General features: G+C 40.6%; 1 protein-coding gene across 3 annotated transcripts in view; it reads right to left on the reverse strand.

Annotated features, from left to right (window-relative positions):
- hydin (HYDIN axonemal central pair apparatus protein) overlaps positions 1–13,454 on the reverse strand; it is a 77,817-nt gene that overhangs the window by 35,832 nt on the left and 28,531 nt on the right. For all 3 annotated transcript variants that reach the window (XM_084363409.1, XM_084363408.1, XM_084363410.1), the window contains 8 exons: positions 13,045–13,188; positions 10,473–10,565; positions 9,900–10,120; positions 4,938–5,052; positions 4,133–4,342; positions 2,638–2,859; positions 2,361–2,535; positions 1,779–1,909 (listed from right to left, as the gene is read on the reverse strand). In XM_084363409.1, coding sequence (XP_084219535.1) covers positions 1,779–1,909; positions 2,361–2,535; positions 2,638–2,859; positions 4,133–4,342; positions 4,938–5,052; positions 9,900–10,120; positions 10,473–10,565; positions 13,045–13,188 — 1,311 coding nt within the window. The remainder of the gene's footprint in view (positions 1–1,778; positions 1,910–2,360; positions 2,536–2,637; positions 2,860–4,132; positions 4,343–4,937; positions 5,053–9,899; positions 10,121–10,472; positions 10,566–13,044; positions 13,189–13,454) is intronic.

Raw genomic sequence — 13,454 nt, forward strand, 5'->3', positions numbered from 1 at the left:
GGTTTACTGAGTTTGAGCCAGAGCCCTACCAGATCGTTAGCGAGCTGCAGCTTGGGCTGGCCGCTCGCCATGATGATGATGATGTGCTGGACATCAGATTGGACATTATTTTAATGGAGGATGAAAAGGAAGCTTCATCATCGGGCCAGAATACCACCACTAATTTGTTGATTGGCCCAGATGAAACATCCTTCTCCTCACTGTACCGCCAGTTTTCCTTCCGCCTGATCCAAAGGTCAAAAACTGCCTGCCCATGTTCCTGGACATTGAGTTAAAGGAAGTTTCACCCAAAAAATTATAATTCAATCATTATCTACTCAAACTCATGTCAATGGAAAGTTGGATGAAGGAGCAAAACAGTGTTGCAGCTCAGAACAAAAAGATGATGCAGACGATTTTATATATAGGTATCATCCCAGTGAGCAAAGAGTGGTCTAGATCACGTCTTTTAGACGTCATTTAAGGACATCCAAGACGTCTAAAAGACGTCATCTGGGGAGCCAGAATGAAAGTTTTTTATACGTCTTTTCTGGACGTTGTATAGACGTTTATATGTGGTTTATCGACTAATTCTGGATGTCAGTGGATGTCTAGATTATGGCCTGACTGGACGTCTTTTCTCAACGTCATTTATCGACTAATTCTGGCTGTCAATGGACGTCCAGATCATAGCCAGTATGAACGTCTATTCTCAACTAATTCTGGATGTCAGTGGATGTCTAGATTATGGCCTGATTATTGACATGGCCAGGCCATGATCTGGACGTCCATTGACAGCCAGAATTAGTCGATAAATGTCGTTGAGAAAAGACGTCCAGTCAGGCCATAATCTAGACATCCACTGACATCCAGAATTAGTTGAGAATAGACGTTCATACTGGCTATGATCTGGACATCCACTGACTCTGGCTCCCGAGAGGTAGTCTTTTAGACGTCTTGGATGTCCATAAATGATGTCTAAAAGACGTGATCTACACCACTCTTTGCTCACTGGGATGGCATCTATGATCACTGTAGTGCTGCCAGGCTGTTAGAGAAGCAAGTGTTTCAATTCTGGATTCAGGTTCACCTGAGCTGTGAGAGGAGGCTGACACTGACCACTTCTTCTTGCATGTTGGCTCTCCTATTCTCAGCTCAAAAGCATTTTTGTCCAGATCTGACAGGGCACCATGTTCTGATGAGGACAAAACTGGTGGGCGACCTTCATGCTTTATCTGCGCAACCCTCTTCAGCCCAATTCGCTTTGGATGACTCCTACTGTAGGTTATATGATCCAGAATGCCTCATATTTGCAGAAGATTATCCCTGCAGCCTACACCTCTATGACTTTTGAGCTCAAGTGCTTTTGTCAAGTTGCTTTTGCATCCAAAGATCAGTGTGTGCCCTGTCGTGTGTGAAGCACCCTCAAAGACTGCACTCAGAATGTGCCTTTATGTGACCGTGTGTCAAATGAAAGGGAACAAAATGTCTTTAACTTTCGTTCCCTGAAGGAGGGGAATGCTAAGTGGCCCCACTGCACAGCAAGGTGTGATGGAGAGCAACTACTGAACTGAGGAATGACCATGGTGATGGATGTGCAAGCAGAGCCTCAGAAGTCACCACAGATCATTTGTCTTAAAGGACACAGGGGTGTGTTCAGTCAGGTCACTCAGGGGCATTATATCCCAATCTGTTTGAGATGTGCCTCGTTCTCTCCTTCCTGATCTTTAAAATAACATTTTGGAAAATACAAGATTTTCATCACGTAACATCAATGTTTTCTAATTTTAGTCACTGACAGTGAGTGTGTAGTCGGCCTCTGTTGTTGCTCCTCCATCAGTGGTAATTCCGTTCATAAGCTCCTCTCTGACTCTATCTGCCTCCACAGCTGCTCTGGCCTGCAGCATCACATCACTGTAGCGCTCCTCAGCTGGAAGGGAATCACAGCATCACATGAGTGCAGAAATAAAGAGTTGTGCTTTCAATATTTGTTAGCATGGAGACGTGATCATTAGGGAGGCCTGTCCATCAACCATACGTTATGAGCTTAGTGTCTAATACAAAAGGTATTAGAAAGTAAAAACAGTAAAACATGGATGAGGTTCGAGGGGAACAGCGATGTTTTGTAACTGACTTTCTTCTCTGACAATTTTCTGGTGGGGATCAACAAACCCTTATATTAAATTGTAAGCTCTTTCCGTTGACAGGTGTGGACTAAGTTTTACTAAGTTTGAATTGTCAATTCCAGTGCACAGAGAACAGTATAGCTGTTCATCTGTTGCAGATGATTTTGGCTAAAGGAATAAGCATTTTAATAAATAAATAACTGTTAAGTAAGGATACGATCTAGTCTTTGTGTATCAGTGCATGTCTATGCTTACACAGGTTTCGTGGCAAGTTCAGGCTGATCCTTGGGAACACTCCCTTTCCTCTCAGAGTGATGTCCTGCGGTGACTGGTGAGCCACCTGCAGCTGAAGCCGCTTCTCAAACACCCCAGGGACACCCGGGAGGTAGAGCACATGGAAACATTGCTCTGCACCAGCATCGATGTAACCCTGACACACACACGCACACACACATACACACAAGTAAAAAAAACTCTTTTACATAATAAATGACCCTCCCACATCTGAAACAGTCCTGAGATGAACTCTCACCATGGGGGGGATGACAACAGGCTGTCCCAGTCTGACCTCCTGTCCATTCGTATTTTGCTCAGAGTCATTTTGTCGCAGTTCAGCCTCTTCCAGGGCCTTACTTTGTCCGACTGCCTCCTCATCTGATTCATCCTCTCTTTGAGGGTCAGTGATGCTATATTCGAAGCCCACTTTGCCAGTATTCCTAAGGGTCAACTCAGCTTCAGCTTCATGATCAAACAGCTGAAAGAAAAAGAGATTGTGAGGAGAGCAAAACGATGCTTCTAAGAACAATCAGTTTGTTAATTTCCTTTAAATGTGAAATAGCTTTATTGCAAACAGAATGTTTTGGTCAAACTACTCCTCCTTGTGTCCCCTGATGGTGCGGGTGTCTTGCAAAGGCTATACAATAAACCATCAGTTTTTTTGAGAAAAGCATGCAAGGTGTTGACCTCTGTTTTTTGCTGCTTGTGGTTTATGGTAATAAGACAGAAGTAGAGGAAGAAAGTTAATTCAAAAATGTTGCCCAAAATCTGAAACTGTTCAAAGTCGGTCACTTAAAAGGGGGTTGTTTCAGGACTTATATAACCAATAATAACTAATATGGATAAATCTAATCTTTGATGTATAAAACAATACAGAGAGTTGAAAGAGAGAGAGAGAGACAGCAAGAGAAAGAATAGTGCTGAACAGACAGGAAGGTCAGAGAGATGTTCTGCTGAATTGCTCATTTCAACTAAATCAAAAATCAATATGTCCTTGTTTTGAATATCAATGATAACCGGTCTGGATGGCTTGCATACTTAAAAGGGGAGTGGAAGTGCAAAAGACCAAAGTATGAAAAACTATGCAGGGACATTCAAAGATAAAGTGATTCCTGATGTCTTTATATTATGTGTATTCTAACGACTCACAAGCACCTATACCACAGCATGTCCCTCAGCATCAAGATTCAGTGTTGATAAAAAATAAGTGGAATGAGGAGATACAGTATACATGTCGATTAACAGACAAAACACTAAAGCAAATAACCGCGAAACAGACAAAATACAACAAACGTCAACAAACCATCCACAATCACAAAGCTGTTAACACAAACTGTCACACTCCCCCAGGCCTGTCTGTGTCATTTTCAAACAGAGGGGATTCATCATTTCCCCAAGGTTTATAAAAATCTAATAAGTTTATATCAGATATCATGTGTCACACATAGATGAGCAAACAAAAGACAATGGAAGAACAAGAACACAAAAGGCAGGATAAGATAACAAGGAGGCATATTAACATAAACTATGGAGAGTTGCTTAAAATGTATCAAGGAGAGTTTTGGCTTTATGTGAGCAAGAGCGACCAGTGATAAAAACCTGCCTCCTGTGCCACTAACAGCATCCCCAGTCCCTCCAGGCCCCTAACCCTAGGCTTAACGATCTGCACATACGAAGCTGAAACATCACTATTCGATTGGAAGAGCCTGGTGGGATAAAGAAGTGAGATGCTTAGCTCTCTGTATACGTACCTGCAGGCCAAAGTCAATATGGGCAGAGTCTAGGCTGTAGCTGATCACAGATGACTCTCCTCTGAGTTTGATTTCGTATGTCGGGCCCTCCTCTACACGGCACTGTGCCATTACTTCTCTGCTGACATTTTCATGGCAGGAGAAAAAGATTGTGACCAGTTGCTCTTCTCCAGGTGGTAGATGACCATAGTTAGGCAAGATATCAAACACCTACAGACACAAAAAAAAACAGTAGAACTTACAAGATGAATTCTGAATTGTTCCAATGTGCTGCTGAGATACTCCAGTCAAAGGAATAGTTTAACATTTTGGAACATGCACTTGTTCACACTTCCACGTCTTTATGCTTTTCCATCTCATCTAACCTTTTGGCAAGAGAGTAAATATACGTATTTTCCAGAAATTTCATATAAATACTAAATGCCTTGTAATGTTTTTCTGAATTGTTTGTCTGACAATAATGTTGATATATTTTTGCAATGTATAAAGTAGAAGCAAATATGATGAGATTGGTCCAATACATGACAATGACAATGATATCATGAAGATTCCTCTGTGTTGTAAAAGATTCTCAGTATTCTATTACCTCAATGCATGAAAAAGTAGAAAGACATTCTGCATGCTGACACAGAGGGGGCTCTCCTCACTGAGGTTTACAATGCAAAACTTTGTGTACGTGCATGGGTGTGGCATGTGCATCTACCTCCACAGTAACAGCAGTGCAGCATAGAGACAGGGATTGAGCCCTGACACACTGGAAATCTAAGGGAAACCTTGATTTGTTTACATGTGAACATTTGCCTACTTGTGCAATGCTCTGTGTGCTGCTCTGTCCATCTGCAGGAGAGGCTGCTGTAGAGGAACTCCACCCTTCTTCAGTCTCATTTTCAGGATTGCTCTGCTCCAGCCTCTCTGTCTCCCTATGAGGACAAAAGGATAAAAACAAAACGAGCCTAAAGTTAAATATTTATTTCCCACACATTAAAAGTACAACTGCACAAGTAGAAACAATAAATAACCATGCATTCAACGAAACACATTCATTCCAGCTTCCTGGAAATAGACAACCAAAAGCCTCAAGATATCCATGAGGTGTGAGTAACACATGATAATGAAAATATATCAGCATGTTGTACATTCAATGTATCATCAACGCATACTGTAATACCCAGGTGGAGAAGAACATCTTTAGCAACCACATCCCAAAGAACTCTGACACTCATTTTCTCTCTCTGTTCTACTCTCTCCTTCCCTGTGGGATCAGACTCGGTGCATCCATCAAGTTAATTAAACAGAGTGTTCTATAATTAAGAGGAATTTTAATAGGCAAGCAGCAGGAAACAGGTCAGGATAGATTGCAGTGAAGTGCTGAATAAACATGGAAGAGAATGAAAGAGATTTAGTGAGTGAAGCCATCTCAAAGCTGGGCCGGACAAGTTCTATATTAAATCACCAAACACTGGCTATGTTATTGCCTGGGCATGTGTAGCTGTGTGTGTGGATGTGTACGTCTGTGTGTGCATAAATGTAAGGCAGCATTCAGGTCTGCACGCACATTTGTCAGAGTTCCAAAGAATGCTTCAGTATTGGTGTGTCAGCTTGTAATTAGTGGATGGCAGTGATGCTACCAGCAGGAGGCACTGTTGTTGTATGGTCAGTCTGTGATGGCTGCTGTTTAAAGGGACAAGTTGGCCTGACGTCTCGCCTTGGGAAGATCACAAATTAGTACGTCCGGCGATGTAAGATGTAAGGGCGAACGGATACTGCAGGTCAATGTCCTCAAAAGCGGGCTGCGTTTTTGGTTGATGAGAGTTTGTAAGAGCCCATAAGAACCATCCCCACCCCCTGCGGAAAAACAGAGCGTTTTAAAATGTGGGTCCTCTAAGAAAGAGTTTAGACCCACTGGTGCGGACGGAGGAACAGATGGTGAGACAGCACATGATGACACTGCAAGAGCTCAGCTCAAAACAGAAATAGCATACTCTGACATTCTCACATCTGTCTCTCTCTGGTCCATCTATTCTTTCTTTCATGCACACTGTAGGTGCGACTGTGTTTAACTGGAATCCTATGTTCAGTCGCACTGAAATCTACACATCAAAAACTACTGCACCACAAACGTCTCACTTCCAGCAGACTGTTTGAAGAAAAAAATGTGACGGGGGTCATGAATGAGTGAGTTTGATGCTGAAAAATGACATTGCTACAGACACATGGCAAACAACAGCATAAAATATTAAGCTTGCTTCGATTATTTTTACGATAATTTTAATAACTAGAATCATTCACAAAGATAGCCAGTTTCATTTCTTTCTTTTGCAAAGAGTGTGTAATTTTATTATTATGATAATGAGAAAGGTGGTGCCTCAATTACTCCCAGTGATACATTATACTGTTTTAGTTACTAGTTATTTGTAGACTAAAATTTACTGCTAGTTTACACACTAGACCTATGATACACGAAGATGTATTGTTACAATCAGTTAACATTCTTAAATTTACAACATTAAAATGCTATTTACACATTCTGAAATGAAAATATTTTAAAATATAACACTGATGAGGACCCTTCTGTTGCATCATGGGTATTCTCTACTTTTGTAGCAGTAAAAAGGAAATTGTTATATTCGTAGGGCTGCACTTTCTATACTGTAAGCTTGTTAATGCAAGACCTTTAACTAAAATGGAGCATTTTGTATTGATGTAATACTGTAATACAAAAAAAATTATTTTCCAGGTTCCAATCCTGTGTCTTCGTCTTAATTGTCCATTTATCTCTGTCAATATGCTTATCTTGCGTCCAAATATATTTTTTTAATATTTGTTTTTTATCAAAATCCCTCTCTTCCAATCAAATTGGGGTTTTACTTGACTTTTACACTTGAGTAGTATTAGTTGTATCTTGACATCTTGATCTTGTATTTTGACAAAAGTGCTTCAGATGCTGGTACAGAGCCAGTGCCTACTCTGGAACCAGTTCTTTGTGTTTCGACAGCCAGAGAACTGGCTCCCGACCAGGAAAACTGGTTCCAGAGTGGCACCAACACTTTGCTGGTCTAGAACAAAGAACCGCATGTATCAGGGGCTGGGGGCAGGATTATTGTGACCAAGGACCAAGTAAAACGGCTTATGACCGCCATTTTTAAAAACCAGAGCTAGTGTAGCGTGTTCCAACCTATCCACTCAACAAAAGATTATATCTATTTTCTCTACTTGAAGCAACAGTGGTCTGCATCAGAACAGATTCAAAAGTGACTCCAGGTGTTTATTCTCCAGAAGGTCTGGCTCTAATCCAGACTGGAGTGCCTGTGTGTGTGTGTTGAAAAAGTTTGCACTATCTGGTTAGATTCTAAACTTCTTTTTGTTGTCCCGGTACTCAGTGTCACCAAAATTGAAACTAATCTAATCTATGAAGGTAAGTCTATGTGACCTGTAGATAACCAAAACAAACCCCATAAACAGTTCTACCTTTGGCAAGCATTATTTACTTTTTTTTCTACGCATTTATTTTTTTAAATACTAACAGATTTAAGCACTATAACTTATCACCTGTCATGAGATACTTAAATTGTCGTTTGTTCACTGCTAATTGATCAGAATTATAGTCAACAATGTTTCCATTCTTGTACCGCGATGCTGTCAAACAAAATGTCATTTTTCTCTGGCATAACCTCAGCTCAAGCTCAACATCGTTTAAGAACGAGTTATTAGTTGTGAGTGATCAGTCGGTCATTAAGTTGTCCATCATGCTGCTTACAAGTAACTACATTGCAGTCAAAAACGGTAGAATAAGCTTGAGCTTTACAGTTGACTTCTTGCTGATATAGAGGCCTCAAAATGAAGAAGTTACAGTATTTAAATGTATCTTACTGCCTCAATCTATCAGTGGTAAGTTGGATAGAAAATAGTTAGCTCTATTGAAATTCCCCTCTCCAAGGGCTGCAGTGTAATTACTGATAGGGATGTAATTAGCTGAACATGGCAAGATAGTGCAGGTTTTGTGAGGGAGAAAGGGATACTTTAGAGAGTGTGTGCGCAGAGTGAGGTCTCCATTTAATTAGCAGGACGGCCTATGAGACAGATTGTTAAGAGAGGTCACAATGTAAGAGGGAAAGGGTGAAGAAAGAGAAGGCTGGATTTGGTAGAGCAGAGCACAGGCAGGCGAGGCAGGGGAGAAGGAAGGAAGAAAAAAAAGATAAATAGGCAATGTAAAACCCAAAGATGAGAACAAGAAGGTGAGCAAAAAGGAGGAATACCAATATATGGAAGAGGGGGAAGGGAGAGAGACAGTAGAGGGTGATAAATCTTGTAGAGCGATAGCAGTTAGTTGGTTCATGGCCATGGACGGGCAGACTGGTATGGTATTCAGAGTACATTTCAAGGGAGGGGAGCCAGAGCACAATGTAACATTAAGCACACAATCAGTAGATGTGTCTTCCCCAGAGAATTTATAATGGATTTGGCTTTCAATTCTGGGGATTAAATGTATAGCTACTGTTCTAACTCACCCCAATGGACAGTTTAATATATGGCTGAGGTCCACTCTGCTCTTGTCCCTGAATCTTGTCTATTCAGGATGCTACAGTTCGAAGTTTTATTTATTTATTTATTTACTTATTTTGTTCTTTAACAAAAAAATAGCTGCAACACAGGAATCAATGAGCAGGTCTTACAGAGCACAGGTGCTTTAGCTTATTTTAGTCCTACTACTCAATGGAAGTAACATAAAAAGGTTGCATGTTCCATAGTTTATGTAAATAAAGTCTCATCACTAAAAGGGAAAGCTATCGCTGGGTATCATGCTATGAAATATCAACAACTTATAGGTCATATTGATAACATTTTTATGAAGGCACATTTATACATCTTCAGAGCTTGAAGAAAAGGCCTTAAAACATTTTTCTGATCGTTAAAAAAAAAAATCAAAATGTTTATCTGGCTTAAAAAGAATGATTTGTTTATATTTGTATAAGAATTGTTTGGTTCCAGCTTCAAGGTTTGTGAGCTAATAGTATAATGGTGGGTATCAGGTGGTATCTGTGCTTTGTCAGCATCAACAGTCTTGGTAGTTGCCAGTTTGAGGGGGAGTTCTACAGTGTGTGCCCAGCACACTGTACTGCCCTCACATTAGCTAGTTTTAGCAACATTAAAGTTAGCTAGCATTATCAATGTTAACGTTTGCGTAAGTAACATTAGCTAGTACTAGTACAAACTGGGAACCACTTGAGATGGCAGATGATTCCAACAACAGCGGCGTTTTGACGTGAATGCAATGGAAGCTTGGAGATAGAATGGCACAGTTAGTGGCTGAATGTTATCAATAACACCGTTAATTTTTGATCAAATACATTTTTCACTGTCTTTGTTTTAACTTGCCTTGGTTGTTTCTAACCTTAGAATGACCATATCTACAGTTGAGATAGCTAAAATTGTTCTCTATGTAGCATACATGATCTCCTCTTACAATGTATCTAATGATGCTGATGGAAAAGCATCACCTTCACTTCCTGAGAATTCCTTGCTAAATTCTGACATTTTGGTCAGGTGAAACTGCAGTGCAAGGGGTCACCTAAGCTCCACTATGTACTGTATACACTGTACACCTATGGGGGAAGATTTGCATCGCCCCTCCCCCATAGTAATACTGTGTGCAATTATACAATATGCCACTGTGCACCACTTACTATCCTTTACAGTGTGGTGTGGGTGTGCTGTTAACACAAGTATAAATGTCGTTGACGGTGACAGTGTGTGGATATTTGTTTACCTTATGGTTCTCTGTTTGTGGTCATCCAGGAAAACCCAGCAGTAGGACACAGGCAGCGGGGAGCAGTTGGTGATGCAGATCTGTCTACGTGTTTCTGTGTAGTTGAGCACACAGCCAAAATCCACTGTGGTGGAGGAGAAGTGCAGGTTGGGGAAGTGGACCTCAGCATGCAGCTTCACTTGCTCTTGCTGTGGGTGTCCCCAGTAGTGTACTTCAAGGAACTGGGGGAAAAAAGTCCAAATGTTTTTGTCAAAAAAAGCCGATATTACAGGATAACACTCCGGCAGGTGTAAGCACATAAACAGAATTTTTTTTTGCTTCAGTGGTTCCCAATCTTTTTTGACTTTCAATGAAGAAAGGCTGCTCATGGCCACTAATCACAGGAGTGGATTTGGTGAGGAGAGATGTTCCCTTCTCTGATTTCATTTGAAGGATTCTTAAAAAATAATAATAATCTTGTCAACCCAATATGAGTTCTACATCCTAGGTTGGGACCCACTTCCACACCAGACCCCAGATGAAAAAGCAAAACATTATGTGAGAAATTTCACAAAGAAAATACATTACTGTTACCTCATCCATGACTCGTGACACCTTCCCCTGACAGTAATCTGGATTAAAGCAGACCCACAACTCAGCCTGCATCCCATCACCTAAAACCATGGACTGGAAAAAGACATACAGCAGTGAAAATATATAACATAAAGGCAGAGAAGGAATCTCACTGACTGTGCAATATTTGGGATGACAGACATGGTAGGAAAACAAGTCAACAGAATATAAGAGTAGTTCTTCAACTGTTTTCAGTTTTTGAGAATCCGGTTGATGAAAAATGAAAAAATCATTACTTCATGTTTTTTTATCTGACGTCTCCCAAACCATAAATTCACAACCCTTTTAAAATCCTTCCCACAGTTTAATAAAACGTTTATCCTGCCATTGGACCCAGGCTTATCAAAATACCCAGCTACTCTTTGGCTTCATTCACAGACCTGCCAGGGGCTTGAAATTGAAAACCATTTTAATGTGGATTCCAATCCCACATTTTAATCAGCTGTCAGAATGGAAGTTAGAGCGATGATAAAATAAAAACATGCGTATTATGGGAAAATATAAACTGCACTTCTATTACAGTGAAAAGGGTGTTTATAAGAAGTAATGGTACTGAGCCATGGTCGCTGAAATGTTAAGTTAAAAAACAAGCAAATGTGTTTCATTTGGAACGTGTCCACGCACATCTATAGTGGACAAGATGGACAACGATCAGTCATCAGCATTTATATCATCTGTTCACACTTAAAATGATGAAATCGATTTTCTTTTATCACTCAATTCACTTGTTAGCATTTATCACAGTGTACCCATCACAGGGCTAAAATAAATCCTAGATTGCAGTGAAAGTCACTCATACCCCTTTTCAACCAAGGTGGTTCAGGTGCTGGTTCGTATCCAGTGCCTACTCTGGAACACTTTGCTGTCCTACAACAAAGAACCACTTACGTTGGGGGCTGGGGGCGGGGTTATTGTGACCAAGGATCAACTAAATTATGCCATTTTTAACAAGCAGAGCTAGTGAAGGCTGTTGTGACTTATCCAATGGAAAATTAACAAAAGATTTTCACTATTTTCACTTCACGGTGGTCTGAGGACCAGTCATGTTTGGATGGCAATGTAGGCATGCAAAGCCAGGAGCAACGCTTATAAAGAGTCAATGTAGTCTGCCATATTTGTTCCTAGAATGCTGGGAAACTGGAGACGTATACAGAGACCGAATAATGTGACTGTGGCTCTCATGCCCATGGAAAAGTGAACCGGTTCTGAAAAAAAGTTTGCATTCAAGAGTTAAATATATTATATATTATATATATTAAATTGTAGGATGTTCTCCTTGTGTTTGCATAAAATATTCCTGCCAATGCCTTTGAGCAAGGCGCTGGCCCCAACCTGAAGAATTTTCTTTAGCACCTACGCAGACGACAGGTCTGCTCACCATTCAAATCCTTTGAATCAGGTAGAAAATGGACTGAGAGACAGAGAAGAGAGGCTGATTTTTAAAAGGAAATGGCAAAAGTAGTTAAAGGATAACTACCGTTTTTTACAACCTGGACCTTATTTCTGGCAAAATATATGATCATTTACTCACCCAGATAACTTTGGTGTCATTCGGCGTCGTTCGGACGAAATTAGATCCAGTGTAGCGGCGATATATCCATATAATGGGAGAGACGGGGCAGCGACACACAGCCTCTATATAACGCATTATCTGCCACGAAACTAGTTAATTTCATCAATATTTTGTTATGAAATGCTAGTGCTATATCCCCTCTGAGTCCGGGCTCGTCCGTTATCAACATCCGGGGTCAAACTAGCAGTAGCAGCTACAGGTAAACAAGCCGCGCTGTCGCGGGTGCGCGCGCAGCTCAGAGACGACATCTTCCAGGTCAGAGGTAGTAGATCAGCCTACAGACCCCGGATGTTGACAATAGACGAGCCCGGACTCAGAGGGGAATAGCGCTAGCATTTCATAACAAAATATTGATGAAATGAACTAGTTTCGTGGTAGATAATGCGTTATATAGAGGCTGTGTGTCGCTGCCCCGTCTCTCCCATTATATGGATATATCGCCGCTACACTGGATCTAATTTCGTCCGAACGACGCCGAATGACACCAAAGTTATCTGGGTGAGTAAATGACCATATATTTTGCCAGAAATAAGGTCCAGGTTGTAAAAAACGGTAGTTATCCTTTAAGTCCTACTCTCACTTTCCAAATAGCATCATTTCATGTGTGACACAATCTTTTTAGCATTTTTCAAAAAATAAGGAATGTACCTGAGAACATTTACTCAAGCAATTAGTTACAATTTTAAAGAAATTGTTGATTTAATTTTAACTTTATACGTGTGTTTATCTATGTTTCAGAGAAAAAAAATATATACCTTTTACTCCACAACTTTTATGTGACAGCTGTAGCTCCTAGTTTCTTAAGATTGGACGAGCTACAACAGGCATCAATAATTGAACATTTTAGCAGCTCTCTTTGTCTGTTTTGAGGGTTAAGTCACAATCTGTGATCCAGATATTACACATATTGAAACACTTTAATTTTAGGTTAAGTTAAGTGTTCGTTCATGGTGGTGTTACCTTTGTGGTAGCTGAGCTTTGGGCTCCTGGGGTCTCACACAAAGAGAACGGCTCTACGAGAGAGAGCTCCAAGGACAGAGATAGAGATGACACATTCGTCAAGATCAGCTTCTCATATGAGGGCATTAGACCCTCTCCTGGGACCTGTAAGACATCAACACAATGAATTCAACAATATAAAGACATGTTTCAGGAACATGAATCTTAAATGAATGGCTTCTTTTTCTACATGCTAATATCTGAGGAAATTAAATAGCATTTGGTCAACTTTACAGAGTTCCTAAATTCCATTAAAGGGGTCATGTATAAAATATGCTGGAAGGTCGCTCCAAGCAAACAGAGGGCAGCATATCGTCAGAGAAACCACTAACTGCTGCTCACTTTACTCTTTGCTGTAGTTGTCTTTGGCT

This window comes from Pagrus pagrus, assembly GCF_965226575.1.
Source record: "Pagrus pagrus genome assembly, chromosome: 10".
NCBI lineage: Eukaryota > Metazoa > Chordata > Actinopteri > Spariformes > Sparidae > Pagrus > Pagrus pagrus.